Source organism: Mytilus edulis, chromosome 8 (assembly GCF_963676685.1).
Source record: "Mytilus edulis chromosome 8, xbMytEdul2.2, whole genome shotgun sequence".
In the NCBI taxonomy this organism is placed as follows: Eukaryota; Metazoa; Mollusca; class Bivalvia; order Mytilida; family Mytilidae; genus Mytilus; species Mytilus edulis.
In genome coordinates this window covers 83,740,156-83,759,420 of record NC_092351.1, presented here as the reverse complement: position 1 = coordinate 83,759,420, position 19,265 = coordinate 83,740,156, and the positions used below count along the sequence as shown (strand labels likewise).

Below are 19,265 nucleotides of genomic sequence, written 5' to 3'. Positions count from 1 at the left end.
TCTCCATCCAAATAACAATTTAAAAAAAGTAAACCATTATAGGTCAATGTACGGCCTTCAACACGGAGCCTTTGCTCACACCGAACAACAAGCTATAAAGGGCCCCCAAAATTAAACTGACAACGCCTTGATGTATTTGGCACTCCAAACATTTGGAAAAGAACGTACCTGGTATAAATCACCAGTTTTTCAGAATTACTTGATATTTCTACGAAAATTAAATATTTTTTTCATTATTTAGATTTTTCTAAATATACAAGTGTACCGTTCCGACAATGACGTATATATAAGATAAAGATAAATTTGATAAATTATATGATATATTTTCCTCAATGCAAATCTATCATATGATGTTTTGAATATTTTCAGGGTATCGTTGTTGATAAGGAGTTTGATCCATTGCTGGAAAATATACAGGACGAAAGGCTTTTCATGGCTAGATATGATATTTCACTTCCGGTTAGAAAGGGCGTTGTATCTAACATTGACTCGAAAAATGTGTTCAACATTGATCCAATCAGAATTTTATATTTCATGAAGGAACATATGAGGACAATTGACATGTTTTTAAAATTTGACAAAGACAACAGTAATTCTCTTTCAAGAGAGGAGCTACATTTTGCCTTTGAAGTAAGTTTAATTACCAAGATCTTAGAAGTGCTGTATTCAAACCGTAAAAAATTGAAAATGAAAATTTTGCTTTGTGTTAGTGTGCACCCGTAATCTCGATATATAGAGGCCTTGATTGTTGTGTGGTCTTAGTAGTCGATCTACTGTATCACTAGCCTGTCAACTCTGAGGTTGAAAGTTCGAATCCGGCACGTGAAAGGTGCGGTCTACTTCTATTGTAAGTTTTCCTAACGAAAGTTGATTGTTATCTCGTGGAGGTCCGGACTTTAACAAAAAAAAAATTGAGCGTCACGAAATAGCACCTTTGTGATGAAAGTGATATTAAACACCAATAAATCTACCAAAAAATCTCGATACACAAATCTCTATATATTCAAAAAATAGTCCATCAATTTGCAGTGTAGGTTTTTACCTATTCTGATGTGGTCTTTGTCAGAAAGTCATTGGAGGAGCTTTTTAAGTACACACTTTTGAGATTAAATATTAGATATTTGAGTTCACAACACACACATTTAAGTGGCAACATGTTCGTGATGTTATTTTTCCTTTGCTTAAAATGGTCTTGGATGTTTTTAGTTTTACCTCAGTTGTATCAGCCCTAAAAAAATGGTAGTTTGTTCCCTCATTTCTAGACCCTTAGGCTTGACCTATAGTATGTTAAAGTCTTCTCACTCAATCTTAATTATCATTTTCTGGACAAATGACGGTAAAAATGAAAACAACACTTATAACATGTATAATTTCATGCGTCCGAAGCATATTTCTGGAAATACTTTCATCATGAACGCTTCAATTCGAATATTTGAAAGTCGAAAATATGCAAGAGCCAAAACAATAAAACATCCTTTTATTCAAATATAAAGAAACGTTCAGGATATCAGCCATCAAACTATTGCTAAATTTCTGTTGAAATTAATACGTGGATCTATTATGTCATACAAGTGAGAGGTTTAGCTAGCTATAAAATCAGATTTAATTCACAATTTTCTACATAAGAAAATGCCTGTACCAATATTCCAATTGTTATACATTCGTTTGATGTGTTTCAGCTTTTGATTATGCTATTTGACCAGGGACTTTTTTTTTAAAATTTTCTTTGGAGTTCAGTATTTTTGGGATTTTACTTTTTATAATTGGGAAACACTGGTTACTGTTTAAAATGCGCTATCTAACTCAAGCGATAATAAGTTAAAATAAGAACGGAAGTTTTTATTACTGCGAAATGATCCTTTCTTATTTTTTGCATTAATAAAGACATTGCAATAACTTCTGAATTTACTGTATAAGAAATAGAATAATCTTGTGGTCGGTTTTATAAAATGTTACAGTGATTTTTTAATTGAATTTTAGAGGGAAGGTTATCCCATCAGTACTAGTGCTTTAGATACAGTCATGGGTTATCTAGATACTAATAGAGATGGTGATGTAGACCTAATGTAAGTACTTTTTTTTATAATTAATACTAAGTACTAAGTACTAAATAACAAATAAAACATGGTAAATTAATCAAGCAGCCAAAAAAAAAAAAAAAAAAAATGGACAATCTACACCATGTTCAAAGACAAAATTTTAATACAAACTCACAACACGTTTGAAAATACCATTAATGTCACACGGCATCCAACAAATATGAACAAAAGAATTAAAAAAAAAACGTTAAAAAGCAGGAAAATTACAAACAGCTCTTAAAAGTACAAAAAATTAACAATGAACAAAAACATAACCAGATTATTTTGTTAGCCATTTTTCTCGTGAATTAAAAGTTTTTTTCACTTATGTCTATTCTGTTTTATGTGACTCAATCGAATCTAGTGTAATAGATTCTGTACGTTTTGGTAAAACGTTTTCTTTCTTTCAGAGAATTTTAGCAAGGGTTTTATTTTGTAGAAAAAAAGAATAGTCTGGGATATAACACTTTGATCTTGTAATCGTTCAAATGAGACCAATTGATTATTCATGATGTAGTAGAATTTCTTTAACGATGTAAATGTTCTATATTCAAGGGAATATCATATAATTAAGCCTCTTTGTACGATTTCCAATTAGTTTTTATTAAATTGACAAATATTATTGGACATTAGGTCATTGCGGAACATTTGTATTGGTAATTAAAGCAAATGTTGGTTCATTTCAACACGTTTGTTAAACTGTCGGGTGAAAACATTTAAAAACAAATGAAACTAACTTTTACTTAATAAAATTGAGAATGGAAATGGGGAATGTGCCAAAGAGACAACAACCCGACCATAGAGCAGACAACAGCAGACAACATTGATTCCTGATTCCTGAGACTGCATATGATAAGGATACGTATCATTATAAAGAGTCACAAAAAGTTACGAAAGGTTCCAAGGAAATATTTCAAACTCATAAATCAAAGAAAAAGGAATGTGTCATGACAAAAAAAAAGTTTAATAACTTAAGGAAAATCTCCAAAAAAGGACTTTTGATAACAAGAGAACGAGAAATTCGAATCTTACAAGGATCCGGGAATCACACATGCTCGACAAGGGGAACAGAGCACCCATGTTATCTCTCAATTTTGAAATCTGTAAACATTTTCTTTTCATTTTGATTCATCATTTACTTTACTATTTTTGATTATGTTTGCTATGCAGTCGGACAAAAATTGAAAGTGAGAGAAAACGAATAGAAAATATTATATCAAAGAAAATACCAGGGTAACAATAGCGCTTATGACCATACAACGCTTATATATAAATGCTTTGCTTCCTTGTGTTTAATAGATAGATTGCTATTATTATCACTATTCAATCACATATTTAAAATATAGTTATACGCATATTTTGCTTTGTTTATCGCTATTTTGCATGATAGAAACATTGTAAAGTAGATACGTAATATTACTAGAAAAAGCTAGAAAATCATATATTCTAGAAGAGCGTATTGTCTATCAACTCTTGTAGATCTTCCCCCTTACAGCAAAATGCATTGAGTGTGTAGGCAAAGGTTATATCTTTTGCTAGCTTGTTTGTAAGATGAACCGTGAAAACATCATTTTACGGTAAACTGTACAAACCTCCTTTCGAAGAAGTCTCGTCCTAACGAAAGAGAGATGGACTAGTCTACTCTTAAAGGAGGATAGTATAAATAACTTAGTAATGATTGCACGGTTCAAGCTAACCAAAGACATTACATTATCCTACAGACTCCAGGCATTTTGCTGTAATATTTAAAGTCTGTTTGCATATTTTGAAATACATGTTTGATAAGTAAATGTTAAAATAGAAATACATGTATATGTTATTTTGTTTAAACATGTTAAATGTGTTTTCACTTGTTTTGAATAGATGTATGATTTTGAAGTAAAGCCACTGCCAACGTGTGTAACGTTTAGTTATTTCTTGCTGACTTATATGATATAATTAGTCCTTGCCATATTGATTCATTAATTTGTTTTTAAAACTTTGGAATGTATTTTTAGCAGTTATTGTTGTTTTCGTTTTATTCATATCTTTGAACATGAAGCGTCATCATTGAAATTGGGGAACGCTATTTTAGATGCACGAGGGTATATATGCAAAAGTCACTTAAGAAATCTAAATCATAAACATTTTACAGATTAATAAACATTTTACAACATGTTTGTGATTAAAACTATCAAAAAGTTGTTTGTATGGATACAGTTTTTCTCGTAACGACAAAACAATGAAATATATGCATTTATCAAAACATCCGCGAGACATTTCTAGCAAAGTAATAATAGTTGAAGGCACACATATTCAATCATGGGTTGGTTGATTCATTAATATATATTCAATATACTTTTAATATTTCATTTAAACCAACAGGGAACTTATAGATGGTGAGAGAAGATTAAAAAGACACCTGATTGCAGAAGCTCAAGAAGCGAGACAACATTCTTCAAAACTAGCTCCGTCGCCTTCAGAAAAGAGAGAATACTCAAAAACATACCTTAAACCAAGTGAAGCATTATTAATAAAACAAAATAGCGATCTGGTGTCACCGAGGAGAAATGACATTAAATCACCGAGACGAAGTGACATGAAATCTTCAGGAAAATTACCACAGATAAATGTACATACAAACTAAATTATATAGGATGGGCCTAATAAGTGTTTTTCAAATCAGCATATGTAATATAAATACTCATTAGACTATGGTGATACTAACGTTTACAGAATTAAATATTTTGTCATTCAAGGAAGTTATCTGATTTAATCGGTGCTATATTCATTATGAATAAAAGCTTAAAGTAGCCTTTTAGGTTAGAAGATCTTACAGGTATAAAACATCGCCTTTTAGTACCCTTTGTCAAATGCTATAAACAAACTATTTTTTTGGATACTTTCGTTAAGTAAATCACAAAAATACTGAACTTCGAGGAAAATTCACAACGGAATCAAATGGCAAAATCAAATGATAAAACACATCAAATGAATGGACTTAGAACAGGCATTTTCAAATGTAGAAAATGGTTGATTGAACCTGGTTTTATAGCACTAAACCTCTCACTTGTAATTCCGTTAAATTTACAACGATGCGTGAACAAAACAGATTTAATAGTTAAAATAGTTAAAAATATGTGTACAGCAGTCATCACTGTGTCACAATCTCAAAACAAACAAATAGTTAACAAAAAAGCTTCTTATCAATTTTAAAACCACATTCATTGCTTCACGTGTTTGACGTCAGAAAATCCATTCAAGGTCACTACGCGGCGATTAAATTTCAAAATTTTCAAATTACTTGATATAGTTGAACATGTTAATTAAGAAAACATATTTTATATATGTTAGACTCAGATCGACGTCCGGTATCTAATCGACGTCCCTTCTCAAATCGACGTCCAATTTAAAGTTAGGTTCTCAAATCAGTGTTCAATATTTTTACCCTCTAATCGACGTCCAATGTGACGTAATGTTTTTCCAAAACGACATCTGATCGATTGAAGTCTCCTCTCATCGATGTCATATATATCATTTAATTATTTGTTCTGAGTTTTTATCTTTTTTAAAATTATCTTTATCGTTAACTTTATTCTTTGTGTAAAGCTGCTTAAAGACACTAATTGTTTTTATATATCTTTATATACTTAACAAATCATAAAAACTAAGTTGACGTATATAAGAAGGAACAACAAAGTAGGCAACATCCTGTCCAAAATAATCAACTAAATAAACATAAGAAGACACACAGCAGAAAATTACAATAAGCAAAAACCGACATCATATTACATCATGTACTTATACATGCATATTAATTTATTGGGGAAAAAGTTAATATACTCGATCTACGTTGTTCTATTCCTTTCATATTTATATAAATAATTGACATGTGAAAATGAGACAACAGACAGTAGCATAAATTTAAAGATAAACGAAATACATCTAGGGGCAATATACAGTCTAAAACAATTGACAGAATAAAGAAGTATATACAGTCAATTGTTAAAAAGTATTATTATTTGGACAAGATCTTTTTTAACAACTTTTTCGGTTTAAGGTTCAGGTATCCATTTGTATTCGGAAAATGCCTTTATCAAATCAGGAATATGACAGCTGTTATTTTTATAAAAAAAGATGTGACGTCATAAAAGGCGAGTCCGTAAAAAGGACGTCGATTAGAAAAGCCAAATATTGGACGTCGATTTGAGAACAACAAAAAAAAAGACGTCGATTAGAGGGGCATGGCATTGGTTGTCGATTCGGAATCTAATTTCATTGTGACCTCATATTTGGATGTCGATTTGAGGAACGGACATCGATTAGAGACCGGACGTCTATCTGAGTCATACATATATGTAGGACTCTAAAGTGCGATGGTACTCTAAAGTGCGATGGTCACGCCAAAGTGTGATGGTCTACGCTAAAGTACGATGGTGTATCACGCTAAAGTGCGATGGTTGTTTGTTTGCTAAAGTACAATGGTATATCACGCTAAAGTGCAATGGACCAATTTGATAAGGTTCGACGGCTTAAAATGTACATGGATAAAAAAAAGTCTTTTTGCAAAAGCTAGTATGCTAAAAGAAGGAAGAAAGATACCAGAGGGACAGTCAAACTTATAAATCGAAAATAAACTGACAACGCCATGGCTAAAAATTAAAAAGACAAACAGACGAACAATAGTACACATGACACAACATAGAAAACTAAAGAATAAGCAACACGAACCCCATAAAAAAACTGGGGGTAATATCAGGTGCTCCGGAAGGTTAAGCAGATCCTGCACCACATGTGGCACCCGTCGTGTTGCTCTTGTTGTAACAAATCCGGTATGTCAAGGTATAACATATGTGATGACTTTATGATTTACCGGTAGGCTTAAGTGATAGTTTCTAAATTCAGAAGATCGAACACATTGTCGGAATAAGTAACATTTGTATAAGGCGTTAAGCTTTAATTTAAAATGCGAGAAAAAGCGATATTCGTCGAGCTTTCTCACTTTCCGTGAAAAATACATGTTACATTTTCCTACACTGTACAAACTATGTTTTTAGCCGACAATTTATAATTTACGCTTAAAAGTACGAACCTTTATTTCACTGACGTTTCTTTTCAATAAAATTGATATTATTTAAACGGGGACCGTTTTCTACCAATAGAAGCAGGATACACGATACTTATGCGTAATTCTGTTTTGTATCTAGTGCAGGACACGCGTTCTTCTTCCAGCATCCGGAATAAATAAACACAGTTGCTTCAGCCGACGAAGCACGGTTAGGTCTAAAATTAAATCATGGACATTTGGTTTAAAAGTTGTCAATGAAATATTCTTAATTTATGTTCCGGCATATTCATTTTTGATTTGTATAAACGACTGTTAACGTCATAATCCAAGTACAATTCTCTCGTCTATACTTTCGCGGACCATCGGACTTTAGCGTATGGAGGCATCGCACTTTAGCGTATACCATCGCACTTTAGCGTGACCATCGTACTTTAGCGTCCCCATCGTACTTTAGCGTCCCCATCGTACTTTAGCGTCCCCATCGTACTTTAGCGTCCCCATCGTACTTTAGCGTCCCCATCGTACTTTAGAGTCCTACATATATATTAGGAGCGATTGATATTTGAGTTATTTTTTTTTTTACTTGCGACAGCCGCCAAAATATATTGTTCTTGAAAATCGGTAGATTTTAAGTATTATCAAAGTAAGAAAGCATAAAATAGAAATCCGACTAGTAAATTTTAAACAGGAAAATAATTACTGTAAAAATCTGGTGAAATTTACTTCGTAACTTTGATACATTATTTTATTTTATTTTATATTAAAATTTTATATGAAAAAGCAATTGTCAATGAATAGACTGAACCAAAGAAGTTTCTTTATAGATAGGAGTCTGATATGCTATTTTATAGATGGTTTCTTTTTGTGTTAGTGTCTAAGCTAAATTTAACAATTGAAGCCATTCTGTTCGCTAATGTTTTAACATTGAACATAAGGGGTTGTAAAAAATGGCAAAATTAACTGTTTATCTATGTAAAATTTAGCACAGACACTATTATGACATAAACAAATTATTTCTATTTTAATAGGACAGTCAAAACTTCTGAACTTTTATTACCTACAGACGGACTTATTAGACAAGCAAACATGCCACTAATTTGAGTTGATGAATTCCAACCGTTTCAAGATTTAAAAGTGACAATTGTTGACTTACATTGATAATGATTCTATTCAATTTCCTAGAGGTACATGGTTGTAAAAACAACAGAAACGCATTGTTGTCATTTTAGCGATTAGTTTAACAATACCATATAAGTGGAGGTTTGGCTATCCACAAAACCAGGTTCAATCCACCATTTAATGAAGTATCCTGCAATTCAGCGTTTCTGTTGTTCCGTTATTTTCCTGTTATAGTTCGAGTTGTTTCCCTCGGTTTTAGTTTGGAACCCGAATTTGTTTTCTCTAAATCGATTCATGACTATTGAACAACACTATACTACTATTCTCTTTAATTCAATTGTTGATTATATAACAAGCTGTTTAACTGTTTTTAAACTTCAAGAAATGTGTTAACCAGATTTGTTTTGCGGGAAACAATCATTTAGATGCTATCTTAATAAGTCTTTTTATTGACACTATTGCATTTCAATTTAAATGATATATCATCTTTTGGAGTAATGTCAGTGTTTCGTGTGTATTGAAAATAAATATTCTAGAAATACCTTATATAATTATAACTGTGCATTGCTAAGAACCTAAGGGTCTTTGAGTAATTGCTTGCTTGTACTTAAAATTGAAAAAAAAACTTACACTATTGCTTGAATATTCTAGTGCAGTTTTCTAGTTTCTATAATGTGATTTGTGTACTATTATTTGTATGTTGATCATTTTCTTTGTAGCCATATCGTTGTCAATTTTTTTTTTGACTTATGAGTTTAATTGTTCTTTCGGTATCTTTCGACTCTCTTTTGTAAAATAAACGACTGAAGTATACAACACGCAAGCATTTCTGTTATCATCAACATTTTGTCGACAGACAAGTTATGTGTATATCTCAATTCAGAAAATATTTATTTTCTTCACAGTCATAAATCTGTAGGAACCAGAGAAAACCTCGAATTCCCACATTCACCGAGTGTTTTCAGTTGCCTCTTATGACAATTTAATGAGATTAAATTCGAAATCTGACTTAAAATGGTAGCAAAAATCTGTTGACACATCCATGTTCAATCCGATGGGAGAGTATGCGATTCCCTTGGTAGTTGTTTTGTTCACCTTGATGCGTGTACTCCTTTTAAGCATTTGCGTTATTTGAAATTAACTTAAACTACTGTTTCCCCTAATTCATAACGTAGCTGAATAGAGCGACCCTTTTCATCAAGTGACATTTTTATGCATCCAAATCAGGTTATGACTATTACACACAAGACTTGTACCAGAAAACGGGGATACTACTGATTTTTATGCGAAACATGTGCCACAACAACTAGGGTGTCGGTTATGTCATCATTTTGAATCGCACAATAACTGATAGCAGACTATCGTAATGCACGGAATCAGCCGTTTCAGAATCCAAAGGTCAATTGGGAGATTTTCTCCGAAAATGAAGATAACGTCACGTCAGTTACGCGAATAAAAACATAGAAGTATGCTTCTTTATTCTATGGTAGAACATCGATAATTTGTATCGATATCGGACATTTCCAAATGTTATTATTCCTTTATTGACAATAATCTGATAGTCAGCATCATTATATTAGTCTGATTTTCAAAACAAAAAATGGAAACTTTGAACAAGCTGACTCGGAGTGTCGATGATTGATTCATTTAACCAGCTATTATAACTTTCATTATTAAAATATTTTGAGACATGTTGGTAAGAATACCAGCACGTGCCATTATACGCATTTAACATTTCTATTGATGAAGAAATAGTTGTAGGCAAAAACAAAGACAGAGAACAACATAATGCTACTGCACTGGCAATAAGAGAAGTTTTAACTGTGAAGTATGTGTGAGCCCACATCGGGAACAACATAGCAAACGCCTTCTGAACACTTAAAAAAGTTGTTATTAATACAGATGTCATATGGAAAGCATACGCACCATCGTCTAATACATGAAACACTACACATCCTGGATAAGTCCTATTCCATATCAAAACACTGTCATTCGAGTACGTCGACTTACTAATTCTATTTGTATCGTCATGATATACATAATACCCACAGAAATCGATGATTGCAGTCAAAACTGCAGTTAAGGTATCGGTAACAGCCAAACATGATAATAAAACAGTGGCAGGAGAACGATTTTGCTTTTGAGCGAATACATATAAAATACACAAGTTGACAAGTAGTATCTCCAAGGTTAGACCAAGCTCAAATTGCAATATGTTTATGTCTGGAATTAATGTTGATATTTGATTACAACTGCTTTCGGTCATGATGAAGATTGTAGCTTTTTTATATGCATAGATACAAATTGTGATAACACTCCTATCGAAATTATTCTGATCTTTTACATACATATATGAGCAAACATGTAATTTCCATTGTTATATTCTTATTAATAGACACTGGTGCAATCTTCAGTATGAAGTTCACAATGCAGAATAATTTAACTGCTTTTTCTATAATAGCAATATATGAAATGAATTAATCGTACTGTAACTTAAGACGCACATTTATACTTGGATTTAGATTGAATCAGAATTGATTTTATGAAATGGTTTATAATAAGAAGGCGTACTGGTCCCATGAGTATTAAAAAGGTAGCTACCGGGAAAAAAAGCATATTGTCTAGGAACTTAAAAATAAATTAGAATTCATCAGCGACAAATTCTGCTTTCATTAAAAATGGTTCACCAAACATTTTATTTATCATCTGACCTGTGCAGAAGATTCCCCCTTAGATAAACATGTTATAGAAAATAGAAAACAAAGCTGAATACACGAAAGTGCGTTTCAATTGAAATGGCTCTGAGGCAAGTGTGAACCTGTTACATAAGATGTCACTTTGTTGTACCTTCAAAACACAAAATCATTTACTGCAACAATGCGATTGTTTAATCTAAACGTTTTAAAAGTCTAAATGATAACTTTGATATCAATTATTTATCACAATTGCAGCTAAGCTATCAATCGGTTTTTATAACTAACATTATGGACATTGAAATAACATTATATTTTTCTGTACTTGATTGACGAATCTATAATTCAGTACTGTTTCGTGCGCCGTAAATACAAACATGTTGTGATAAACAATCTAAGTGACTAACATATTACCCTTGGCTGTTTGACGGATGTGGCTTCTTTGCGTAAATGTAATGCATTGATGAAGTGGTAGGAACAAAGGTCAGACTTTTTGCATACGTATGTTTTCTACTTTTCACTTATCCTACGTTAATTTATCCTGTAGCACAACATCGTGGCATGTGCTTCTAAAGCTAATATCACCAAATAGAAACACAAGGAAACACGTCATAAACTACATTCACACATTATGGTCACCATTCAAAATAGGTTGACAGATGCGTTGTGTCTGTATTTCATCTCAATAGATATACTTTTGTCGTGGACTTATATCTTAAGATATCGTAGAACTATTCCGACCTATACATTTCTTTAAGATTTTTGAGACATATTTTTAAACTTTAAACAAGACTTTATTTAGGACTATAAAAACAGCCAGTCAATGACAATCATACTACTTCCATGGTTAAGAGTCTTTAAGGTTAAAATGTTTTAGATTGAAAACATATATTTTCAAATGCATTCGAAAACAAAACTAAAGCTGATCTCTGCAGTGTGTGGTAAAATGATTTTCAAATTTTGGAGTTGCCTGCTTGTCATTGACTGTACTGTCGACTGAATTTTGACAAACCCTGTCACAGCTAGGGAAACTGATTGCTTTTAAGTAACCCGTGAATATACGTAAGACAAACAGCATACTATAACGAATACTTTTCGCTGATCTGAATGTGAAGAGAAGGTATCAATAAATCAACTTGTGTAAGTCAATATTAAAACAGTCTGCACCATGAATAGCAGATCATAAGGAAACATGAGTGCTTACGGACTGGTCTTTGTTTGCTTCCGTAAACGAAGTTTTTGATCTTTTAATCATAAAATTGAGAATGGAAAGGGGTAATGTGCCAAAGAGACAACAACCCGACCATAGAAAAAAACAACAGCAGAAGGTCACCAACAGGTCTTCAATGTAGCGAAAAATTCCCGCACCCGGAGGCGTCTTTCAGCTGGCCCCTAAACAAATATATACTAGTTCAGTGATCATGAACGCCATACTAATTTCCAAATTGTACACAAGAAACTAAAATTAAAATAATACAAGACTAACAAAGGCCAGAGGCTCCTGACTAGGGACAGGCGCAAAAATGCGGCGGGGTTAAACATGTTTGTGAGATCTCAACCCTCCCCTATACCTCTAGCCAATGTAGAAAAGTAAACGCATAACAATACGCACATTAAAATTCAGTTCAATAAATAACAACAGACTACTAGCAGTTAACTGACATGCCAGCTCCAGACTTCAATTAAACTGACTGAAAGATTATGATTTCATCATATGAACATCAGGCACAATCCTTCCCGTTAGGGGTTTAGTATCATACCATCATAACATATATGAGAAAAACATAACCCGTGTCATGCCAACAACTGGTTTTTGAATAAATGTGTTTAGTTCCGATGCAAAGACCCTATAAGTGAATCAATATTAACGCCAAAATATGCAATCCTTTATGACCTGACAACAGTATCATAACTATATCCCTTCTTAATAAGTCTATTTAAAGGTTTTGTTAGTTTTTGAGGTGAATACTGACACCTTTGTGCTTTTTAAAGAATATTTCCATAAAAATTGGATGTGAAATACCTGAACGTATAAGAAGTCTGCATGTTGAGCTATATTTACGAATGATGTCCTTATACTGATGATAAAATTTAGTAAATGTTTTGACTAGTTTGTGATATCGAAAACCCTGGTGTAATAATTTTTCAGTAATACATAAATTTCTCTCGTTAAAATCTAAAACATTGTTACATACACGAGCGAATCGTACAAGTTGAGATATATAAACACCGTAAGATGGTGACAAGGGAACGTCACCATCTAAAAATGGATAATTAACAATAGGAAATGAAAAATCATCTCTTTTATCATAAATTTTAGTATTCAGCTTTCCGTTAGTGATATAGATATCAAGATCGAGGAAAGGGCAGTGGTCATTGTTAGTATTAGCTTTATTTAAAGTAAGTTCAATAGGATAAATTTCTTTAATATACATACTGAAGTCGTCATTATTGAGAGCCAACATATCATCCAAATATCTAAAAGTATTATTAAATTTGTTTATCAGATGTTGTTTCGATGGGTCTTTGCTTATTTTTGTCATAAATTGTAACTCATAGCAATACAAAAACAGGTTCGCAATAAGTGGTGCACAGTTAGTCCCCATTGGAATTCCGATAATCTGACGATATACGGAATCCCCAAAGCGAACAAAAATGTTATCTAGTAAAAATTCAAGGGCATATATAGTATCAAAGCATGTCCAATTAACATAGTTTTTTTGTTTATTGCTACTAAAAAATGACCTAAAAGAGTTTGAACATATATATTTACATTCTGATTTTTTAAATGCCCATTTAATTAGGTGTGTGAATTTTTTCTTAATGAGAATGTGAGGCAATGTGGTATACAGGGTAGAAAAATCAAAACTTTGAACAGATTCAAAATCACCAATATAAGCATGCAATTTATCAAGTACTTCCAAGGAGTTCTTGACACTCCAAAAGTAATTAATTCCACTATTTTCGAAGGCCTTATTTGAACAATTTATTATCAGGTTTTTGATGGTACCAAGTGTGTTGGTAAGAAGAATAGACACTTTAGTAGTGGAACAATGGCTTGAAGACGAAATAAATCTATATTTGTAAGGTGTTTTGTGTAGCTTCGGAAGCCAATACATAGTTGGGACTTTCATTGTATTTGGCTCTGCTTGTAAAGCGGTAGCTAAAAGTTTATGTTTGTTACAGATGTCGTTTTCTGAAAATGGAGTCAGTTGGAATGTTGGTGAATTGGTGATTTCTTTTTTCAGAACCTCAATGTAAAATTTACGTCAAACAATAATAATATTATTAGCAGCTTTATCGGCCGGGACAAAAACAAATTTCTTGACTAGTTCTTTTAGTTTATGTTTGATACGAGAAATAGGTTTATTGTGGTTATTGTTAATAGTAAAATGTTCTTTAAAATGTTGAATACGTATATCAACTATCTTCATTACTGAATTAAAAAAAGAGTCCAAAGACTTTTTTGTCAGCTTTTTCCCGTTTTATCCATTTCATACAGTAAGTATGGAGTGAGTCATGGATGATATTACGACACTCATTCCAATTAATAGTTGACGGGGGACGATATTTAGGTCCTTTACTGAGGAATGATTTTAACTCTCGGTCTTGAACGATGTTAAGATCTCCTGTTATAACATGGGAAATGGGTCCATAAATATATTCGGAGGTACTACAATTACATGAAGTAGGTGTATTTTTACTGATATTAACATCTTTACACAATTGACTATAATTAAACACAAATTTCCGGGTAGATTTCTTGTAAATGTAACAAATGAGAGGTAGCTCAGTATTGTCAAAATATCCAGGAATTTGTTCTTTAACAGAATGGTTGTTAAATATACCGGCAATATTTACAAAATCAAAACCTTTCTGGACATAATTTATTTTAATAAAATGTTTTTTTTATGTAGGGCGATCAATTTTGGGAAATAGTTTAGAATAACAATATGCCATAATAATTTGAACAATTTCATACTTAGGACTGCTATATGAAATTGTGTTGCAATCCTCCAAAATTTTATTTAACTTATTAACCGGTAATGAACAGAGTTTTGTTAACAGATAATGTCTGCCATTGTTTTTTGAAATAGAAATTAGGTCCGAAATATTGGTATGATTGGTCCGAAATTTTCTTTGATTGCGATTTGTTCTACGACCGTGAGAACGGTTTTTACGAACAGTTTTAGAAACTATATCCAAAATGTTAACGGAATCGGTCCTGGATATATTACCAATTCCTATGATATTATCATTAAGACCGAGAGGGTAGACTGTCTGTAATTTTTTAATCCAATTTAATTCAATTATTTTCCGTGATCGTACAAACTTTGAATGAGATTCACCAGGCTGCTTATTTACTACTTCTAAAGGTTGAACTGCTAAATATTTAAAAGGATGGTTGTGTTTCTTAAGGTGTTGGTAAATGATACTTTTGAATTTATTGGGTCTTTTAAAACGATACAGATGTTCTTGAGTGCGTTTAGATAAATATTGTTCAGTTTCTCCTACGTACTGAATACCACATCCCGGTTTGTTTCATGTGAGTAAATAAATAATACTGTTTGTTTTTCAAGTTATATCAGTTTCAAAATTCAAAGAAAACGTGCGACCATTAAACGTGGACCTTACCGTATTGTTGGTGGAAAGACGGGGACATGTAAGTCATTTTGTGGCATGACACTTATCGATAGAATGGTAACCACGATTTTTATTGTTAAAAATGTTAGCGATGGTAGTATTTTTAGATAACCGATTTGAGACGTGTGGATACCCTTTGAACAAGTTAAGTATTTAATATTTTTCCATTTCTTAGCTTCATAATTGTTTTTGTTAGTGAGTAATATAATAAAGGAGCAAAGACTGGCGTCCAGAATATGAACCAGCATACAATAATTCAAGTTATGTAAAATTTATAAATCTGTTCGGCTAAAAATGTCAAACGCTATCAGTATTAATTACCCGAAAAAGATAGGGTATATCAGGGTAGGACTGATGGCTGATTAAAAAGTAGAATGGGGCTGAATATTGAAATACTACTTTTTGATAAATATTCTTAAAGTAATGAACTAGAGCAGTTCTCGCTCGGACACACACTCCATAATCTAGTATATTATAAGAACATAAACCTGAAGCATGGGGAGGCACTCTACTGTCTCCACACGGCACTAAGATAACCTGTTTCTTAAAAAAAATAAATGCATGATGCTGAGATATCGTGGCACCCAATCGCCTTGCAATATAACCAACGCGCTGAACCACTCGACCAATTAGACTCTAAAATAATAAAGCTCTCTGTGACCGGGTGTTAACATTTCTCGTCAGTTTTAATCTACCGTGGTAACACAATATATGAAAAATAAGAATTGAAAATGGAATTGTTACAGATCAGATATAACTAGATTTGTAATTGCCAGCAATAACGGATGGCATCCTTCCCTCATTGCCAGGGTAACGGCATCTATTTTGAAAATTCCAAAGACCGGATTTACACATGACAATTAACATTTTTGCAAAGTTTTAGAAAGATTGGAGCATTGCGAAAATTTTGAAATTTTTCGCTTTTTACCAGTTTCCATGGCAACGGCAGGCATCTTGAATATGCCAACTCTTATTTGCAAATCTGCACATGGTGGGTAACATTATTGTATAGTTCCATTAACATTGGTTCATTAAATTCAGAGATATAAGCTGGACAAAAATAGTGGAAGAAATAAGAAAAAAAGAAACGTAGAATAAGAATATGTCATCACAACTCCGTTGAGGGTGCCATAAATATGTAGAGAATATATATATATATTGGGTACACTTTATTATTTTATACAATAAAGAAATACTAAACTACACAATAGTTTGGATGGGTAAGATCCATTTTTACTACTGGAGACATCATGAAACATGTTAAAACTAGAGGCTCTCATGAGCAGGGTTCTCGTTAAGGATTTTTGAAGGCGAGTCCAGAGACTCGTCATTATTGGCCATGTTGAGTCCAACAGTAAGGAGAAGATATTGTATTGCAATATAATGTAATATTTAAGTCTCCATGGCCTAACAGAGCAATGAAATGACATTAAATTCAGATTACTTTTAAACATTTGCTATAAAATGATGATATTTGTATTTAACTGTGTTTAGTTTATACATGTTATACAAAATATTTCTATATTGATGCATCTGTGGACTCACTAGTTTTGAAAATGATGAGTCCAGACAGATTTTGATGAGTCCAGGACTCATGGACTCGCCTTAGTGAGAACCCTGCTCATGAGCTTATGTCGCTCTCCTGATTCAACAAGTTTTTTTTTAAAATCATATAGAAAAAGATAAAAATCATAACATATACTTGGCAAGCATCTTATAAGAAACATTCATGCTATGTATAGTTTCACTCCATTCTGTGGTTTTCTGAAAGAAGAAATTTGTATGCATTTCCCATAGGGTACTTTGTTAAACTAAGTCCCCCGCTCGCAGCCATCTTGGATGATGGATCGGCTACAAAGTAACAACACTTTGTCAACATCTTATAAAAACATTCATGCTATGTTTGATTTCATTTCATTCAGTGGTTCTCCAATAGAAAACATTTGTATAAACTAAAATTGAGAATGGAAATGGGGAATGTGTCAAAGAGACAACTCGACCATAGAACAGACAACAGCAGAAGGTCACCAATAGGTCTTCAATTGAGCGAGAATTTCCCGCACCAGGAGGCATATTTTCCTGTGTTAAAATTAGTCCCCTGCTGGCGTCCATCTTGGATGATGGATCGGTTACAAAGTAACAACACTTGGTCAGCACATCAGAAGGAACATTCATGCTATGTTTGGTTTCATTCCATTCAGTGGTTCTCTAAGAGAAGACATTTGTATGTATTTCCCACAGGGTCCCATGTTAAACTAACATCCCCGCTGGCGGCCATCTTGGATGATAATCGACTACAAAGTAACAACACTTGGTCAGCACCTCATAAGGAACATTCATATTATGTTTGGTTTCATTCTAGTCAGTGGTTCTCTAAAAGTAAACATTTGTATGTATTTCCACAGGGTCCAATGTTAAACTAAGTCCCCCGCAGGCGGCCATATTGGATGATGGATCAGCTACAAAGTATCAACACTTGGTCAGCACCTCATTAGGAGCATTCTATCCATGTTTGGTTTCATTCCATTCAGTGGTTCTCTAAAAGAAGACATTAGTATGTGTACCCATATTTTGACTATTTTATTTATTATAATGTCTGTTTAGGTTACGCATCGTTGTAAATATAACGGAATTCGATGAGACTATCGTAGAAAGTGAGAGGTTTGGCACTGTAGAACCAGGTTCAATTCACCATTTTCTAAACAGGAATGCCTGTTCCAAGTCAGGAATATTTACAGTAGTTATCCCTTCGTTTGATGTGTTTGAGCTCTTGATTTTGCAACTTGATTAGGATTTATATCTAGAAATTGACTATGAGGGTCAGTTGAAAACAAAACTTTAGGACAAAAGATATGATTTCAGCTTCCCAATAGTTAAGCATTTGGAAGCTGAAATCGTAACTTTGTAAATTTTACGGATGCCATCACGAGTTAGTTGACCGGTATGGAATATCTGTTTTATAGATGATATCGGATATGTTCCTTATGTCGTTATTACAATCTCGTTCCCTTTTCAGAATTGTGACCTACCTAATCAAACTGTTTACCTTTATTTGAGACATTGTTAGCTATTATGTCTGTTTGTTCACGCATCATTATAAAATGATTAAATTTGATGCGATTGTCGTACAAGTGAGAGGTTTAGCGATATACAACCAGGTTCAATCCACCATTTTCTACATTTGAAAATGCCTGTACCAAGTCAGGAATGTAACAGTTGTTGTCCATTTGTTTTTGTTCTATTTTGTCATTTGATTTTCCCAGGTGCTTAGGGACTTTCAGATTTAGTTTTCCTCGGAGTTCAGTATTTTTGTGATTTTACTTTTTTCCCATAGGGTCCCATGTTAAACTAAGCCCCCACTGGCGGCCCTCTTGGATGATTGATCGGCTTTAAAGAAACAACACTTGGTTAGCACCTTATGAAGGGACATTACTTGTCGGAATCTGAAAGTTGTGCTGTAAAATCGGTATAAAACTGACATTATGGCTTTAACCGAACCTGAATTTTGAGTTTTCTTTAAAATTATTATTCACCCAATCATACTTTAATGCGTTCAGACAAATCTTCTTTGTTAATTTTTTTTTTAACAAAATGTGATCAAAAGCTATGAAAAGACACTGTGGTGAAAAATAATAAATATATATAAAAGAGGGACGAAAGATACCAAAGGGACAGTCAAACTCA

The 19,265-nt window shown here is 32.9% G+C and overlaps 1 protein-coding gene across 4 annotated transcripts in view; it reads left to right on the top strand.

Annotated features, from left to right (window-relative positions):
• LOC139486463 (leucine-rich repeat-containing protein 74B-like) overlaps positions 1–4,815 on the top strand; it is a 35,906-nt gene extending 31,091 nt beyond the window's left edge. For 3 of the 4 annotated variants that reach the window (XM_071271345.1, XM_071271344.1, XM_071271347.1), the window contains 4 exons: positions 370–630; positions 1,981–2,066; positions 3,249–3,311; positions 4,443–4,815. In XM_071271345.1, coding sequence (XP_071127446.1) covers positions 370–630; positions 1,981–2,066; positions 3,249–3,311; positions 4,443–4,704 — 672 coding nt within the window. In that variant the 3' untranslated portion in view covers positions 4,705–4,815. The remainder of the gene's footprint in view (positions 1–369; positions 631–1,980; positions 2,067–3,248; positions 3,312–4,442) is intronic. The other variant, XM_071271346.1, reaches the window with a different exon arrangement.
• Positions 4,816–19,265: the final 14,450 nt, after the last annotated feature.